Below are 19512 nucleotides of genomic sequence, written 5' to 3'. Positions count from 1 at the left end.
AGCTAGGCACCCTCCCAAGAAAACCAAAATCTTCCTCATTGGAACGGGCAGATTTCAAAGGAACATTATGCAAACACTGGTTATCTTCCTCGATGATCTCTATGTAGTTACAACACTGTATGTTGAGGATCAGGGGAGACTGTTCTGACACAGAACTTAAGTGTAAAATAAAGAATCAACAACACTGCTTTAAAATGTTTACTGATAGGGTAAAAAATATGTTTTAAGCCAAAGGAAGCTTTCCTAACAAAGACACAGCAGGAGAAAGATGGCCAGTATGCATTTTTTTTCTGCTTAAAGAGACCCCCAAAACTCCAGGCACATATTTGACTGTAAATGAACTTTCTATTTAGAGACTAAAGGAAATGTATTGCTTATACAGAAATCTTTATTCTAAAATAAAAAAACCCCCAACACCCAACAAGAAAAACCTAAACAACAAACATTCCTTTAAATTCGAGATCTATACAAATAAAGCAAAAACAATTAAAAAGAAAACATTCGTATTTGAAACTAATAAATAGTTTTCAAATAAAAAACATTAAAAAATAATTTTACTGTGTATTTATTCCTTGAAAAGAGACCTTAAATAGCAGTTTTGTTAAATAGTAAATTGTCTTGCAGAGTTTTGATAATTTTTAGAAATCAAAATAAAGGTAGTTTACCTGATTCCTGCAAACTCAATGGGGAGATGCAAAACTAAGTCTTGCTCACATCTTGCAGTAATTCAAAAGAACTAGTTACAGGAATTTACCTAAATGTGCTGATTTAAAAAACCCCAAAACCCCAAACCACATGAAAAACTTCACCAGCTTTCCTGTGCAAGGTCTGCAGATGGTAGCAACAGTAAGAAGGCAAAAGTCCACTAAAGCAGTATGACTCAAAACATCTTGAAGGTGCTGTTAATAGCTGCTTGGAGCTAGGATTTCACCATTTTTGGAAAGGTCATTTAAGTGAACATTCACAACTAGGAGAAGTGTTATTCTAGTAAACCAAAACATTTGTGGTTAGCAAAATTGAAGCAGATTTTGTATCTACATTAAAAATATGTTTCTATTTATCAACTTGTGGTTTTAAGTACAAATCAACAACATTCTGAGAAATGAATGATGCAAGCAACACTTCCAAGAGACAAAAGGCTAGACTGCATGGGATTTAACAGTAATAAAATACCTGAAGCAAACAATTTGTCTAATACATACCAGTGAAAGGGAGACTGCTCCCTTGTGGATTTTTACTGAAAACAAGAAGGAAAGCAAAATAGGCAGACTCAGAATATTCCCAGTAACATATCACAAGTAAATACAGTTTCACAAGAACTCTGGATCTCAATTTGTTCTGCAAAACACAAAGAAGTATTGGTGCAACTTAGGCTTTCCAACAAATGGAATGATTCTCAATTTCCTTCTCCAGAAAAAAAAAACTTAAAGAATATTCTGTCTTTGCTATATAAATAGGGAAATTCACAGGAAAAACTCACAACCGGTGTTTGTATAGACAGACCATTACTCTTACATGCTCACAATAGGAATGGACTTTTCTTGAAAGCAAAATAGTGTGGGATTGCATTTTGTGGAAATGGTATACTCTGGTTCACCCCTGGAAAATGTATGGTTTGTCCCAAGTCTGTACCCTCCCTGCAGTATCCTGTCTCTGTAACCTCATTGGCTGGGGAATGTTACCGCGCCCCTTTGAACCTCTGTGTTAAGGGTGCATTCCGAGAGGGCTCCTCCTCTTTTGCCCTGGTGGTCCTCGGGGACTGCTCCCTCCCCATCCCTCTCCCCTTCCCCCTCTCCCCTTCCCTTCCCCCTCTCCACAGGACCATGATCCCTGCCTGGAGTGAGACTTTGAATAAACCCTCATCTCATCAGCACCTCAGCAGCCGTCTGGAGTCTCTTTGCCTGCCAGCACGGGAACACCCAGGACCCTAGGACCCGGGGGACTCCCGGGGGACCCTCGCCGGGGACACCCCATGAAATTCAAGCTACAACAAAATAGGGCTGGAGCTCAGCTTCAGCTGGGAAATTAGCTTAAAGAGAGTGTGAGAGCTCTAAGATTTCTGGATTTTTTTCTTTCATTCTTTTTAATTTCTTTGTATGCCAGTCAGGAAGTGAACAGATACATGAGGTCAGGTCAATTGGTCAGAGCACGGTGCTAATAATGCCAGGGTTGTGGGTTTGATCCTCATTCAGGCCGTTCACCTGAGAGTTGGACTTGACGATCATTGTGGGTCCCTTACCAACTGCAAATATTCTGCGATTTCTGAATCACTGGGGAGCTACTGTAGCTTTTCAAAGCTCAAGTGGTTCTGTGGTAAAACAATCTCATTTATTTTTCACTTGCATCTTTTGACAGAGCTCTGCTAATCAAAAATCAAAGCTGAAAAGTATCTCTGTACATTTAGAATTGCTCCTGATTCCAATTAGAGACAACATACAGCATGATACAAACTCTTACAGAAACGAATTTGGAGAATTATCAACTTAAGAGCTCATATTTATGACTTTAGTGATCATTTGACTCTCAGCTTTCAAGACGTGCATTTGTAGCCCAGAAAGTGAATTGTATCTTGGCTGTATCAAAAGTAGCATGGCCAACAGGGGGAGGGAGGCAACTCTGCCACTCTGCTCTGGTGAGACCAAACCTGGAGCACTGCATCTGCCTATGGGGTCCCAAAATAAGATGGACATAGGTGTGCTCAAGCAAGTCCAGAGGCCAGGAAGATGCTCAGAGGGCTCGAGCACCTCTCTCCATGAAGACAGGCTGAGAGATGGGACTGTTCCGCCCAGAGAAGAGAAGGCTCTGGAGAGAGACCTTGGAGCACCTTCCAGTACCTGAAGAAGGGCTACATGAAAGCTGGAGAGGGACTGAGTACAAAGGCATGTAGTGACAGGACAAGGGGTGATGGCTTTAAGCTCAAAGACCGTCAGTTCAGATGAGGTATTAGTAAGGTGACCTTTACTGTGAGGGTGGCAAGGCACTGGGACAGGTTGCCCAGAGAAGCTGTGGATGTCCCAGTCCTGGCAGTGTTCAAGGCCAGGCTGGATGGGGCTTTGAGCAGCCTGGGCTATGAAAGGTGTCCCTGCCCATGGCAGAGGGGTTGGAACAAGATGATCTTCAAGGTTCCTTGCAACCCAAACCATTCTGTGATTCTGTAACAGATTCTTGCCTGTACCAACATGCTCATTCCTTGAGTTTAAATCTCTTTGTCAGATTTGTGTTTGGAAATACATGGAGGGATTTTCTAAATTTTTGGAAGGCCAAAAAATACATGTGGTATATATGATGAGACAGTATTAAAAAGACAGAGTAAATGAGAGAAGATTTTGTCTATGCACAAAGACTGGGAGTAACAAGCTTTTACACAACACTTGAAGATTTTATGGACTGGGAGATAATAATTATGTTCTATTTATAGCATATTTTTTCTGAATGACACATTGAATTTATTCCTTGCTTAAACACTCTCCAAGAAGTGCTGGTTTGCTGACACTTTGGTAATTCCAAGATGCTGGTGCTCCACAATCTTTCATTTCTTCCTTCCACCTGCCCTAAATAGAAATTTATTTGCACAGTATCTCTTTTTAGCAGAATAGACCCTGTGTTTAAAATTAGTCTTAAATACTTATTTTAGCAACTATTTGTCAGATGCACAAGCCTGCAGGCCAACATGTACTGATTCCATGGACATATATAGAACCATCTGCTTTGGGAAGATAAGACCAACAGAAAAGTCATTCTAGAAACTGAATTATCGCTTGTCTAATTTGAGAAGGTGTCAAATCCTGTAACTTAGTATAAAACATAATTTTTTAAATAAAAAAGTGAAAGTCTTCAGTATAAATTCATTAATTTAGAGGGGCTGTTAAGTTAGTCTACAATAATAATTTTCCTTATGTTATTTCTGTTCAGTGTCTTAGAGGGGCTGTTGACTTTGCAAATTCTTAGCTTAAAAGACTTGCTATAAGCAGTGACTTACCTTCAACCACAGAGACCGTTTTCCAACAAAAAATGCTTTTATAATGAAAACACATATTCTACGAAATATTCAAAATTCTTTATTTCAGGTCAGTATAGTATTGTTACAGGCATCCATCTCTTCCTCTGAACTTGCCCATGATCAAAGTTGGCACTTCCAACCACAAAAATGTTAAATGGTTATTACAGTAGAGGCACAAAGTAGCCAAAAAGCTTTATCTTCATTAAGCAAAACCATTATTGTGCTCTAACAGCATTTACCACCAGTGCATAAACTGAGCTCCCCTCCTAAGAGCAAGCAGGAAAGGGAAATTACCCTTAAGTGAAGGAACACAGATAGCAGCTCTGCTTCTAAAAAAGTAATTTCATCAGTGGAAGAATGACAGATACCTGAATACACTGGACATCTTTCTTCGCCGCTTTTAGTGAAAGACTGAATCAGGCACTTCTGATTCACGTGGGTTTCATATCTTTACAGGTGTCCACTGCTGCTTCAATTATTATAATCACTAGGAGAGTTCCACATTTGAAGAATCAACATGATTTTTTTAAGAAATGAAACAATGAAACCCCCAGAAGACTGTTGGCACTGCATTTCTCTTGCCTGTTTCGTAACCACCATTTTAAATCTCTCTCCTTTCTAGAAGCATCAAATCCCTTTCCTCAAGAAAGCAGCACCGGAGACACTTTGTATCACCTAACTACAATTTAACACAGTGTAGGTTACTGCATTTCTAACTTCCAGTTACAGTAAGCAATTAGCATATGGAATGAGTATCAGATACTTACTTGTACCAGAGGCAAGTTAGTCACAAAAATATCTACAAATACCTTACAAACAAAACCAGCAGCAAACATTGCTATCTTTACACAGGACTTATTCATGAACACAACTGATTGGGCACCATCTGGAAAACAAGCCGATAGCTATGTTACAAAAATAGCCAAACAAATATTTGATCCTAGTAACTGTACGAACAAGTGTTAGAGGGAGAGAAGCGAGCATGATTCCATTAGCACAAACTCCACTTATACAAGAGTGCCTCCAAGCCACAGAACACGTAGCTTCAGTTTTACACTAATAATAAATACTTCAGTCTGATACAAGCAACTGAGTCTGGCCAGAATTCCACTGGTTTTCTCTACAGCATGCAGGCCCACTCCACTGGCAGGAATGCCAGTCTTTGCCTATACAGGGCGCTTGGCAGCAGCAGGTGCCCTGCAGCTCCGAACGGAGGGACAAGGCAGAAGGGCTTCCGTCAGAGGTAAGGTTCAACGTATGCAAGGTATGTGCACAGTTTGGTTTTAGGCACGTCTTTGGTTACATTCTCAACACAGTCCGCTTTATAAAATAATAAATAAAACAGTCAAGATTTGGTTAAAACCCAGGTAAAGATTAAAAACTTCTTTTTTTCAGAAACTCAGACAAAGAAGTCTCTTTAAATTTGTGTTTTGTTATATCCATAAACGATAAAATCCCAGTGCTACAGTAAGGCATGTAAATACTGAACCTGAAAGAAAATAAAGATGGGGAGAAAAACAGCAAAACAGGATTAATATTGACATTAAATAACATTAAATCAATAGCTCTCAAAACATCTCTTCAGAAAGCTATGCACACATCTTACTACAATACTAAAGGTTCAATGACTTCCCCAACCCCCATGTGAGAGATTAAGTTTTTCATTTACAACAAACCATTTCAAGGTAGGAAAAGTATAAAAATGACAAAGAAGAAGGAGAGAAAAAAGAGTGCTGGAAAACTATCAACAGGCTGAAAGAAACCCTTACTTGCTTACCATCCCAAAAAGATCAATATAGCAAGTTACAGATGTAAAACAGGGAAATAAATAATGGGATTAATAAAACACAGTCAAGTATTTAGCAAACAAATGAATGAAAGCCATTTTTAAGAAGGCTTATCAGTTTTACATTTTTAAAATTTGTACTTAAATGAAATCAAATTTTTATTTCAAGACATACACACAAAATACTTTTGCCTTTGTTTGCAACAGGAGCACTTCAAACACAATGTAAATTATTTTAAATTATTTATTCTTCCATGTAGAGTTTAACTTGGTTTTGAGTAGGAATGGTAGGGAAAAGAATTTCTTCTCATTTTAATAAAGCACCTTTTATTTTCCATTTTATTGGTTCTCTCTAAATGATATGTCTGAAATACAGTACTATTAGGCTTATATGATTGTACTTTTCACAAAACTCACTGTGAAAAAATAATCAGAAAATCTAAATCAGAATAATTTTCTACTGCAAACCTCATTTAGTACTGCACACTCAGTAGTAAAATGTCAATATATTAAAGTTACCTAGGGCAATCATGTAGGCACACATACATAGTATGTTCTCCAAGTATATGGAAGTTTAAAGAATATGTGGCCTTGAACAGTCAGAAAAACTGAAATGTTCCTTTTTGCACATAGATCTCCGTCAGATAGATGAAGAAATCCTAGTAATGAATGCAGCAGACTGCTTACATAAATTAAGTCAGGCACAGAACTTTTTGGTCCTTGTTAACAGGCAGTCTTTTAGATTTGTCACACATATTATTAACATTATAAAGAAGGACAAAACCCTGAAAAAACGCCCATGCAAAATAAAGTTGTGAATCACAGGAGACTTCTTCTGGATTAGGTACACACAGCTAATCTTGCCTAAGACTATTTCAAGGGGGGTTTTGTCTGTTTATTTTGGGGGTTTTCTGTGTGGGGTTTCATTTGTTTGTTTTTATCAGGGCCTTTATAAACACAGCCCATTGAGAGTTTGCCAAACATTTAACAATGTTTGGCAGCTTCATCACCAGGGACAACCACCAGATTCCTTACCTGCTAAGTATTTAATATTATCAAGTTTGTGCGATTCAAGCATTGTTTTCAGATCTGCAACTTCTGTGTCTATTTTTCTGTCTGTTTGGGTCAGAGCTCGGTCCTGTTGTGCGTGCTAAAAAGCAAAGCAACAAAATGATGCAATTTGAACAATTCCCAGTTTATTTAGGAATTTAACCCATCCCTTCAAGTTGTATTTTTGCTTCCTCCTTAAATGCACATTGATTTGCATTCTTACATAAGTTACAGAATATTCTGAGTTGGAAGGGATCCACAAGGATCAAGTCCAACTCTGCAGTGAGTGACCTGTACAGGGATGCAGTCCACAACCTTGGCATTATTAGCATCATGATCTAACCAACTTTATTCAAAGAGAACAAGTTCCTTCTTAGCTGATTATGTCCAAGGAATTGAATCATTTGGTGAACTCAGGACATTTATGTGATTACATGTTCCTTAACAAGTAATCTAGAAACTGGCAGAACTGGATGACTTCTTATCTCAATCTAGCAGCATAAACTTTAACTTCCATCTGTCATTCAGCCCACTGACTACAGTCACCGCTCAGTTGTAAGAGCTACTGAGAAGCCTAAGAGCCTCTCGTGACAAAGTCACACTGGAGCAGAGAGATTGATAGATCATTACAAAAACTGAGAATTGTTCTTCTGTTGAAGAAAAGCGTGTCTTTGTTTTGCAATGAGTTTTACCAGCAAATCAGCTCCAAATTCAGAATCTGATTATGAAAGAAAACAGAACTTCTGCTAAAAAGATATGGGACAGAATTATTACTCAGAAGAGACTGAGAAATCCAACTTGTGAACCAAGAACAACAGCTACTGAGTTGCTGATAGTTTCAAATCAGCAATACTGGAACATTGTGAATCAGTTAATGATTTACTGCTAGATGACTTGCTAGGGATAATTCCATAAACTACAGAAAGGAAATAAAGAGTAGTAGTGCTTGGTAAAAATCTCCTCTAAAACATGAAGACAAATCAGTCTAGCAATGAGTTTCTCTCTAAACCCAGGGAAAAGAATTAATTTCACACTGTGAGTGGAATTTCATCTACAGAAAATACTACATACCTGAGGTGACTACTGAACAGCTCATATATACACACAGAGGGTCTAATAATATATATGAAAGCCTTTTTATTCTGTAGACATTTAATTTGAAGTGCATAAGGACATCACAAAATCCAAAAAGGATACAAGGTCTAAAACACAAGTACAAAAAGATTTGCTGTGTAATAATCAACTAAGTTCTTACCAATTCCACTATTTCTGTCCTCATTTCAAGTAGTTTTCTTTCATTAAGTGAATACTAGAAGGAGAAAAAAAAATTAAACATTATACTGTCCTTAAACTTTTTTCCACTTAAAAGCACATTTCTTTGTTTCCAAATTCCACAGAACACACAAAATGGGCAAGATCATTGTCTGACAGCACTTGGGAGACAGCATCGTAGGGTACCTGCTGTCCATTCGGAAAGCACACCTCAGCAATGTGACATGCAGCAAGTTCCTCAGACACTCATCCTCCACACAAACTGTGTATGTTAGTAAGCAGCTGCAAAAGTGGCTGGCAGATTTGCATTTCTGAAAAGCAAGGACCTGTGACTCTAAACAGTAACTCTGGAACAGCTGACTAATCCATTGAGCATACAAGCACAACCAACACTGAACCATCTGCTGCCTTCAGAAAGGGGAGAACACTCCTTAAAATGACATCAAACTCAGCTATCAACGAAATGTTTAGCCAGCACTGTATGCGCTCAAAATTTGAACTGTTCTGACCTCTGTCATTTTATGGTGTAGTTGTTAAAAACAGAACATTTGTATTGCACGTGAAGTCTTTTGTTTGCAGATCATCAGAAGCTGTGGCTTATTTTTAAGTTATGGCTACTTGGGTTCAAGGAAAAGTTAAATCCAAAATAAGGAGGCATACCTTTAAAGCAGGTTACCTTTCTGACTCAAGAACAGGCTTGATTTACCTTGACACCTATAATGGTTCCTGCCCCACTACTGGAGCAATTACTCATAGACAACTGATAAAGCACCAGTCTCCAGTGAAGAGTACTAAGGTCACCAGGCACCCATCTCAGAATCCTGAGTTAAACAGCAACAGCCTTGTCTATTGACATTCTCAAATGGAAAGTCACCTTATTTCTCCTTCACTATGGAAGCTTATTTAATTTAAACATTAAAATCAGATTAATCTACATAAATGCCTCAGCACTGAAAAACATTCTTTAAAGATCTAAAGCTCTGTTTGGACTTTTGACAGATCTCAAATTGAAGTTAAAAGACAGCAGGCTGCTACAAACGTAGAAAATTACATATAGACAAATAACAGCGTGTCTACAATTAATGGATTCACTAGATTTTGCAAAAAGAAGATAGGGATATAAAAGGGAATTCAGACATTTTATATAAATCTCCACTTTTGAAAGTGTCAAAATATTTTATTTTATAATCTAATCCAAGTTATTTTTCAGTAGAAATGCAAGAATTGGACTTCACATTGAGGAATTGATCACTATCAAAAGAACCGTAAGAATTAAAATAATTTTATGGACTGAAATAGTTCATCTGTTCTACTTTAAATAGACGCAGTTAGCCAAAGACACATCTTCTGAATGATTTATATTCTACAAGCTTCTTTCTGGATGTTTTCTGAAGTTTTGTTTTGTGTTTAGAACTCTACAGGTCAGACTCAAGGATTTTACTCTTAGGTTTAAGACCGTGAAATTGGCCTTTTACTGCAAGCCATCATCCTGTCTGTAACAACATAAACATAGTGCACAAAAAAAAAAGGACAAGGCTAAACCTACCACTCTGAAATTCAACAGACAGATTTCCACTTAAGTCCATGTTTTTCACAGTGCAAGAAAAATCCAATTTAGTCAGATACATCTTGAGATTTTTAACAGCAAGCTTAGAGGCACTGTGATGCACAAATACATTAATATATACAAGTTTTTGTATTATACTTCAAGTTTTTAAATCACATCTGTACACTGAAGACATAAATCAAAACATAAAGAGATGTGCACTAAGGTAGGATTCTCTGAGAAATACAGTAGAAAAGACTATAAAATAGTAAATTATAAAAATAAAAGAAAAAGCATTTGGAATTTGAAACATTAAAGACTGCCAAGATCAGTGTAGGCAAATTAAGAAATTCTCTTTCAACACTTACTCCATGTAAAACTGAAGGATAAGAACATTTTACTTATTGCTTCAAGTTAAAACTTGGGACATTTCTGTTCTGAAAAGTAACTTAGTAAGAATGCACAGTAACCTTCAATTATCCTTAGGGGTTTTTTTCTCAGAAAGCTGGATATTCAGTCTTTAGTCACATTACAAATGAAATAAATATAACAATGATGCTGTGCCTACTGTAGAAAATATAGGGTTACATCTTTCCCCCAACTCAGCATATGTGCTACAACCTGCTCCCCATTCAGCTGCCTTTTTCCTCTTCTGTTCACGCATTGCAGAACTGGCAATTAAATGGTGGGGTGGGGGGAGGAAAAAAAAGAGCAGTTTCCATAGAAACTATGAAATTATAGTTACACAACAGACTAAAGTTGGTCAGCCTTTTTAAGAGAAAGTTGACATGCACAGTTTGCCTTTTCTGGGAGGCAAAATAAAGGTGTGTTCTACCCAAAAGACCAAAGCCCAGGTTCCACGATTCCACATTAACATACAAGAAAACATTGCTGCATTATTTGTTACTGCTGCAGTGGTTTCATATAAGTTTTGTAAGCCCAAATTATTGCAAAGCTTATCATATACACACTGCCTACATTTCATATGATTTTTAAAAAATATTAGCATGACATATTAACCTTTAAACAAGAAGCCTACCTGCTCAAACTGTACTTTATTCAAGCACCTACCACGGGCTAAGACTGTTCATCTTTATATTGAGTCACCAACACAGCTGTTACCTAAAGTAATCATTGTGAAAAACTTCTAGGGGCATGCACAGAAGATAAACAGTATCTACTTGAACAGTTCATATAGCCTGGACTGTAGATAAGCATTATGTCTTTATGACACACCTGGGAAAAAGGACTGAGAAAGAAATAATAATAATTTAGAAAAAGTCATTAAAAGACCTTTCAATTTAGAAGATGCCATTTCACTGAGATTGCATAATACAAAGACTTGTTAATCTTCTAATTTTACATCTACATTACCCTAATTTAAGACTACATCAATTCAGATCTACCAGGTATTTCAAAGCTCAAAAACTATATGAACCAGGATAACTTCAGAAAAGGAAAAAAAATTACAACTAGTTCCACAGTAGGTATTTTCTGACAAACTCAATACAGGGAAATGAAACATCTTCAATGATGATTCAACAAAATGTGTAAACGATATTAAGTGTCTATAGAGAGAAACAGATATAAACCAGAAAACCCTCTAGGCAGCTAGTCAGCACATTAGATTGAATATCTAATACATTAAAGTGTAATGTGTTAATCCTGGTATTAAAACAAGATCAAAACAGGTAAGACACACAGACCCAAACCTAGCACCTTGCATATACTAGCATGAGTAACTTGGATTAATACCATCTGGAAGCTGAGTGATAATATAGCTTAGTGTGAAAATACTCTTTAGGTAAGATGCTCTTACCCAAATTTGGAGATTACTCCGTGTTGAGATAGTTCTAGAAGTAACCAAACTTACCAGTTCTTTTACTCTGCTCTTCTCCAGGTTTAGGTTTAACTTGTTATCTGCACGAACTTTGGTAATTTCATCCTAATGGGAAAAATTATAAAGCAGCAAGCAAGATCTTCCATTTTATCATAAGCAGAAAGAATTAGACAAACACATTCTATCTTTATTTATATATCTCATGAACATGAGCTTCTCTCCAATTAATGTATATAATTTTCAGAAGTGTTAAGTATTTATAGTCTTCACCTGGGAAGTATGATGTTCTATAGTATGAATTGGATCTCAAAACCAAAACCTAAAAATTACTTTTAACCCTGAGAACAGCACTTAACTGAGAGCACATGCGTCTATAAATGCAGAGGATGTTTTATATATTCTGTAACTCTCCCTGATATCTAGAAACCCATGTCTGGCTACACCTGTAAGTTGGATTTTTTCTATGAAGCAATCTTGATGCTCAAAATAACAAACAAAGCAGTTTCTCACCTTCCAAAGTAAAAGAAACTTTGTTTCTAAAGACTACATCTAGGGATTTCAGAAAAAGCTACAGACATTTTAAAAGTCAGGAAACATTTACTGCCTTTTTAAACATCTAACTTTTTAAAACGACCATTAAGTTGTGCACTTGCATTTGACTTTATCAATAGCTGTGAGTCCTGCTTTTCCTGATGACAGCTGCCATTTTAATGCAACCTCCTGGCAGGAATTCCAGCCAGCTGACAGTTTGTCATGTGGCAAACTGCTGATCAGATGAATATGTGGGAGAAGCAAAAGATTGCTGATGTTCTGGGAGATTCTACTGCTACAACCAAGTAAGCGTTTCTCAAGTAGGCCAGTGCCAACTCATTAGGTTAGCATTAACAATAATTAGGCTCAATTTCTGTGTTTGAATTTTGAACTTTAATTATCATTAGTTGTCATTTCAATGGAATACATTACAGTTTAACAAATAAAAAAATAGAAATTTTCCTTGAAGTTTTACATTGTGTCTTTTTGTATTAGCAAGCATATAACATGCCCTCGTGAGAATTGAATTTACAGTTAAAAGTAAAATATAAAGACATCTAGCTTTTAGAAAAGATGACTCAGATCCTTGATGCTCTACCAGTGGATTACACAAACTCATTTACATGCAACTAAAACCATAAATGAGTTACAATTCAAAAATGAGACGCCAAATGTATTTTAAAACAGAGTAAGCTTTCTACACAGAGCCTGTTTTTTTGCAATGGTCATTTGCTCCCAAACAAATGGGACCAAATATAATGGTCCCAAACTTGGTGGCTTTAAAAAGCTATTTAGAGACTGTTTTAAATTCTGGACGGATAACAGGTAAGTCTTCAGAGAAAAAACAAAAAAAACCCCACCAAATCAAACAATCAAATCCCCACAATTAGTAAGTACTGGGATTTTAAGTGTATGTTGCATCTTTAATGTAAAGGCAGCCCTAAATGCACAACTTCACTCAGCCTTAACTGTGACATGGCAGCTATGTTCTGAATCTGAATTAAGGACATAAAAATAACTTCAGTTATATTTTGGTTCACTTCTTATTCTAATCACAGTTTCCTGTCCCCATAAATGAGACATGCATGAAAGTGCCATTGCTGCAGCCCAAAGTGTACTGTAAAAAGCAATTTCAGTATCACATGTATCATAACAATTAAACACAGCTTAGAAAATAAAATTCTGAAAGTAATACTTCTTATTTTTTCCAGCTGATTAGACAGGTGTTAATTTTTAATTATATTGGTACAGTATCTTACCGTGACTTGCTTCTTTATCTGTTGGAGCTCAAGTTTTATTTTCTGTGAGAGTAAAAACAAAAAAATTTAGACTTTATTACTGTAAATAAAACCACACAATCCAGAAATCTATGGAAAGAAATCTATGGAATTTTCATTATCAGTAACACTGACTATAATTCATAATATGAAAAGGCAGGCAAACCAAGCACTATTCTATGTCTCCAGTATGTGTGTAGATGAATACACACGCATGTTTACTCAGTACTGTGCCCTTCCAAACAGCAGCACAAGGCAGAAATCAGCAGTGTCCCTCTGGCAGCCATCCTAACACAGCCCTGGAGGCCTCTGGCTCCTTTTGCCATAAGGGCTCATCACTGGCTCACGGTCTACCTGGTGTCCACCAGGTCTTCCCTGCCAAGCTGCTTTCCATTTGGTCACCTCAGCGTGTCCTGGTGCCTGAAGGAATTCCCCAGGGACACAACTGGGCATTTCCATTTGTTCAACTTCGTGTGACTCCTGTCAGCCCATTTTCCCAGCTTGCTGATGTCCCCATGAATGGCAGCACAGCTGCTGCTCCCAGCTTTGGACCATCTGCAGACTTGCTCAAGGTGCCCTCTGCTCAACAAGATCATTAATGAAGGTGCCAAACCATCCCAGCCCCAGTCACCTCCTTGGGTACAAGATGCTTTTCTACATCTTTACGAAAAAAAATCCAACAAAAAACAAACAACAACAACAAAACCAAACAAAAAAACCAAATCAAACCAAAAAAACCCACCAACAAACAAACAAACAAACAAACAAACAAACAAAGGCAGGTTCTAGAGTAGCACTTTCCAAGACAATAATTTTTACCTCATTTTCTGAACGAAGTGCTGAAAATTCACTTTTTTCCAAAATAATCATGTCCTTTTTCACACCACCAATATGGGACATTACTTGCTGCAGTGCAATTTCCTTTAAAAGAAGGAAGAAGAACCTCAGAACATATCACAACTATAATGCTTATCCTTATCTGTGCCTACAAATATGCAAGACTATTTTGGTACCCTGAAATTTTTAGTTCAGCAATTTCAGGTTGATTATCCAAGTTTCAGAAAGCAAGATGGAGTGACAGTGACAAAAGAAGCAAGTTAGGTTCAAACGTTGGTAATGTCTGACAAAACTGGCAGTGCTAACACAGATCAGAATAATTCCATTATTAGCCTAGGACACATTTGCTTCCAAGTCATCAAACTGTTAAGCTGGCAATGGCAGTAGGGAGAGCTGTCTCTGAGCCAAATGAGGAAAGCTGGCTTTCAGACCAAAATGCCTCAGTGCAACCGTACTCTTCTGTAATCACCTCTTTTGCCCCTCCCTGCAAGGATGCCTCTGCCTCACAACTCAGAATCACACACTGATGCTTTGAATTGCTCTTCTCAGTCCATTACACTGAACTGACAGAAGACAAACAAGAATTCCCCGCAACTTTCACAAAGGGAAAAATCTGTAGATGTTGTTCTAGATCCTACACTACCCACACATGCAAATAGGAACTGCCTGCTCTACTAAAGATCTTCCTCTAATCAGTAGTCCCTTGCGTTTGGGTCTGGACTAAGACCCCTACAAATCTGACGCAGCACTCTACCTTCAGTTTAGTCACAAAATGTGATTCTACCTCGCAGCATTTTATTTCTAAGTAGCATCTAAAGATGCCTGTCCGGGCTACCTGACCACAGGACTGAAAAATTGGGTCAGAGTTCTGGACATATTACAGAAAGGCTACAGAAACAGTTCTGCATGGACACCTCTTTTCTTACTCCTCAGTGTCTCCAGATTGCTCTTGCTCGCTCTCCTTCTCAGTGGACTCAGCAAACAGAGACCAGAATCTTCCATATTCTTTCTCTTCTTTGTGCATATACATACACACACATGTAAATCTGTTTTTTGCTAAGGTTTTATCTAACCAAGGTAATACTTTGATAATAGCTCATCCACAACATTCCAAATCTTTCTTCCAATTCTTTGTTCTCTTTCTGCAGAATCCCTTGTGCAAAGACCATAAAGAAATACAAATTTATCATGTGGCCCAGTGTTGATGGCACACACACTTCCTGAGCTGCCATACAAGCCCACACATTGCCTCTTAATGTGGCAGAAAGTCACTTGAGGGTCAAATCTAAGAGTCTCAGAAAACATCCACCATCAGCAGCAACATTAAATTCAACACAAAGCAACTTTCATTCAAAACAGCTAGGCAGAGTAGGAAGCTGAGACTGCTAGTTGTGAAATACAACTAACCATGGGAGAAAAGGACTCTTTAACATGGCATTCCCTGAGTGACTGTGGAACAAATTCAGCACAAGAGGAGGATTGCAGGTTTGCCTACAACCTAAAACTAAGGAAGATTGGCTTGAAACCTCCCTAGATGGAAAGTGCCACAAAATCCATTTTTGCAGCATCCCAGTTTTTAATGAGACACCCCTCCGGCAGAACTGTTACAGGACAGTCTACAGCTACAGAGACAGCAGCTGCTGTTTCCTCATGTCTCAAGAGAGCAGCCTGGTTACTGTGAAACAAGTTACACCTTGTGCTCCCAAGGTGATCTGAGGCTGTGAACCGCAGGCTCACAGAGCAGCCAGAGGTTGTACTCCAGCCCCATTCTAACACAATATAAACGTCACTGTGAGACACAGATAAATAAAAATGTACCACATAACAGGGTGGTAAATAACTGAGGGGATCTGTACTTCCTTGTTACAAGTCTACAAAAGAATACACATAGAACTTCAAATCCATGCATTGAGTGGATTATGCTTGTCTAAGCCTTCTCAGTAACTCTGTGCCGTGTTACTGTAAGGCTGAAACTAAAAAACTACTTGTGGTTTGCACACCAACCCACAAAACTAAGATGTCAAGGCCCATCACAACAGTTTGGTAACTATCTGATAAACTCAAGACAAAATGAACCAGTCAATAGGTATAGAATAGAATAGGAATGTTTGCTCTTCACCTTCAAACTTTTAAAATGCAGTGTCTAACAGTAATAACCAGTAACACATATTTCATTAGCAGGCATACAAGGCTTTGATTTACTTCAACCCCACCATTGCCTCTGATCTAACCTGCTGCACTTTGGTGACCATGTCCTTGTAAATCATATCCAGGTTGGTGTTCATGATTTTCACTAATGCAGATACAATGACCTCAGACTGCTGAGTAGTGAATCCTAAGTGAAACAAAAAGCGACATTCAGAGAGAGATCCAAACCTGGACAGTTTACAGAAATGCCATTTGCTAATACTCAGCACCAAATTACAACAAATGTCAGTTATGAAAGATAATAAAATATACACCTCTTGATCCAGCACTAACAAAGGAACACAGTCAGTACCTGCAAGTTTCCTCGCCCCAAAACTACATCTGTGACACAGGATGGCTGCTACCATAGTACAGTACTATTATACTATCAGCAGGATAAATAGGGAGTTTTCCACAGTTATTGTGGAATGTCACCTCTCACATGGGGCTACTTCCATGAGCAAGCAAGAATTCTGACTCTAAAAAGCAGATACTTCATCATACTATAAATTATAAATTATTATACTTCAGTTCCACTGAAGATGTACAAAACTCAGCAACTAAAAACAAAGCCAACAGTCCTGATTTTAGGTCTACCAGTTTCTGAGCACCTATTAGAAATGGTTTGAACTGAATATATTGGCAACTATAGTAAAACACTGTCCCTAAAAATACCTTCATCTTTTCCACCCTCAAAATGTAGGAGTAAAAATGTCACGAACAAGAGTTAATCATTATAAAAAGAAACACTTGCAAAGACGTGATTATTTCAAACCAACCAGCAGTTCAGCATCAGCAAGCACAGCTGAGAGCAAGTCACTTCCAGCAGCTGAGCTGATAAAAAAAGTTTACTACCACTAAAAGGCTCCCTCTCCCCTTACCCCTGGTCCTGACACTCTGACCTGTGCTCACTCAGCTGATCCAGCTGCTCATTAAACTAATGTCTCGTAATACCAAAGAAGAAAAAGAGCTGGAGAGTTTCCTGGGCAGCTTCTGGCACATGGAAAAAGAAGAAAGCACCTGGCAGCGGAAAGCGACTTGGCCCTCTCTGTTTTAGGAATGGAGATTTGTTCCAAGTCACTTCAGCTGTACTGAGCTTCACCTTAGGGTACCTCTCCCACCTCAGCACTGAATCCAAAATAATCTATTCTCTTATCTCTATTTTAGCATAATACTATTTTATAGAGTATTCTATGCTCTATCCCAAAAGCTGTACTGTACAAAGTAGTCCATATTCCACCCAATTGTAGCACATTGGTGAATATTCAAGGTGTAATATACTACATATGAAGGAATCCAATTAACACTGTTTAAACCACTACCTTGAAAACTCTGAGGTCTTTTGCTCCCAGTTCTTAAAATTTTATCTTTTCTTAGCTTTTTAAACTAGCAATAGGGTAAAATTGTTCCAAACAGTTATATAAGATAACTGTTTCCTTTTTGAAGCTGAAGAAAACCCTGTATGTCCCTATCTAGTATATAGATAAGACCTCAAAAATCCATAAAAATCAAGGTGTAACACTGCATGTCAAGGAAAAGCAACAAACTTTATAAACTAAAAAAACACTCATAATAGCCATTAAAAATAGCTACTTGTTTCAAACAAATTACCATTTTCTTCCAAGAGGCATACCAGCGCATGAGTGTCAAAATAAAGCCTCCTATTTCCCAGTAAGGAAATATCCTCTTTGCTTTGTAAAGATGACACAGAGATGCTTACATCTGGGAAAAAAAAAAAAAGATAATCCCAAAGTTATTTCTTAATGAAGAATATTTTATCGACATATTTGCTTACCAGGAGTTTCCTTACTACCCAAAATGTTTTCCACTTATGACAAAATAGTTTGTGTTGACATTACTATAGCTTGCCTGGAAGTGAAAAGACATCTAACCAATGAGTTCTGTGTGCAAGAGCTGGGAAACAGGACCCTACGCTACTGCTGCCTTTACGGGTGCTCTCCAGGAATACAGTGTTGTGGGAAAAATCCCTCCAATTGACACGGTCCTGCATCTGTTCCTTCACCACAATCACCTCAGCAGGTGGGACCTGTGAGCACTTCAAAGCTGGAGGGCTAAATCCACACATTCTTTGTTAAAGAAGTGAACTTTCACCACCTGCCATTTAGGGAAAAAGTAATCACTCGCAACTTGCCACTTACTGTTTTTGCAGAAAATACTTTCAACACCGAAAGCCTGTCTAAGGCAGTGCATTGTTTCCACTGGGATGTGTAGTGTATAAACTACCCTGACAGAATGAACGCGAGGTGGGGCATGAGGTGAACCGCCAAGAGGCGGAATCTAGGAATCAGTTAGGTTGGAAGAGACCTTTGCGACCATCGAGCCCAACCTTTGACCGGACAGGGCGCTGTGAACCAGACCATGGCACCGACTGCCACGTCCTTAAACACCCCTAGGGAGTGTGGTGACTCCAGCACCTCCCTGGGCGGCCCAGTCCATCGTCCAGTCACCTTTTCTGTGAAGAAATTCTTCCTAATGTCCGACCTAAACCTCTCCTGGCCCAGCTTGAGGCTATGTCCTCTTATCCTGTCGCCGGTTGTCTAGGCGAAGAGGCCGACCTGCACTTTGCTACGCTCTCGTTTCGAGTAGCTGTAGAGAGCGATAAGGTCCTCCCCGAGCCCCCTTTTCTCCAGGCTAAACGCGCTCATCTCCCTCAGCTGCTCTGCACCGGAGGTGCGCTGCAGACCCTTCCCACCCCGCTGCCCGCACTCTCTGCGCTCCCAGGACACGCCATCCTCACGGGCTCACCGCGCTCCCCGCGGTGCCGCCGGCTCCCGGCGCCGCTCCTGCCGCCCCTTCCCCACACGGCGCCGCCGCCGGGGCCCGGCTGCGCTGCGGGCGGGCACCGCCAGTCGCCGAGGCAGCGGCGCGCGGGGGGCGCGGGCGCGCGGCCGTCACGTGAGGCGCCGTCCGAGCCGCGCGGCCGCGGCCGCAGCAGCAGCAGCAGCAGCGCGCGCCCCCCGCCACTCGCGGCCGCCTGGGCCCCGGCCATGGCCGCGCCACCCGGTCCCGACAGCGGAATAGGGGAGGGGAAGGAGGGAAACCGCTGCTGCCGCTGCCGCCGTCGCCACTACTGGGCTGCCATCACCGAGCACACGCCGCGCCGGCGCCTCACTTCCGCCACAGGCGCCGCGCCGCTTCCGCCTCCGGGACGCAGCCAAACACGGC

At 39.4% G+C, this 19512-nt stretch overlaps 1 protein-coding gene across 1 annotated transcript; it reads right to left on the bottom strand.

Moving 5' to 3' along the window:
- Positions 1-4035: 4035 nt before the first annotated feature.
- MCUR1 (mitochondrial calcium uniporter regulator 1) lies at positions 4036-19489 on the bottom strand. The gene is made up of 9 exons (XM_063403092.1): positions 19093-19489; positions 17938-18048; positions 16371-16474; positions 14122-14223; positions 13285-13326; positions 11528-11599; positions 8092-8145; positions 6822-6936; positions 4036-5489 (listed from the first exon to the last, which is right to left on the bottom strand). The coding sequence occupies exons 1-9, from the start codon at positions 19334-19336 to the stop codon at positions 5434-5436; spliced, it is 900 nt and encodes a 299-aa protein (XP_063259162.1). The 5' UTR covers positions 19337-19489; the 3' UTR covers positions 4036-5433.
- Positions 19490-19512: the final 23 nt, after the last annotated feature.

The sequence above is a fragment of the Prinia subflava genome, chromosome 1, assembly GCF_021018805.1.
Source record: "Prinia subflava isolate CZ2003 ecotype Zambia chromosome 1, Cam_Psub_1.2, whole genome shotgun sequence".
In the NCBI taxonomy this organism is placed as follows: Eukaryota; Metazoa; Chordata; class Aves; order Passeriformes; family Cisticolidae; genus Prinia; species Prinia subflava.
Note: the sequence above shows the minus strand (reverse complement) of the source record. Positions and strands in the feature narration are given on the sequence as shown.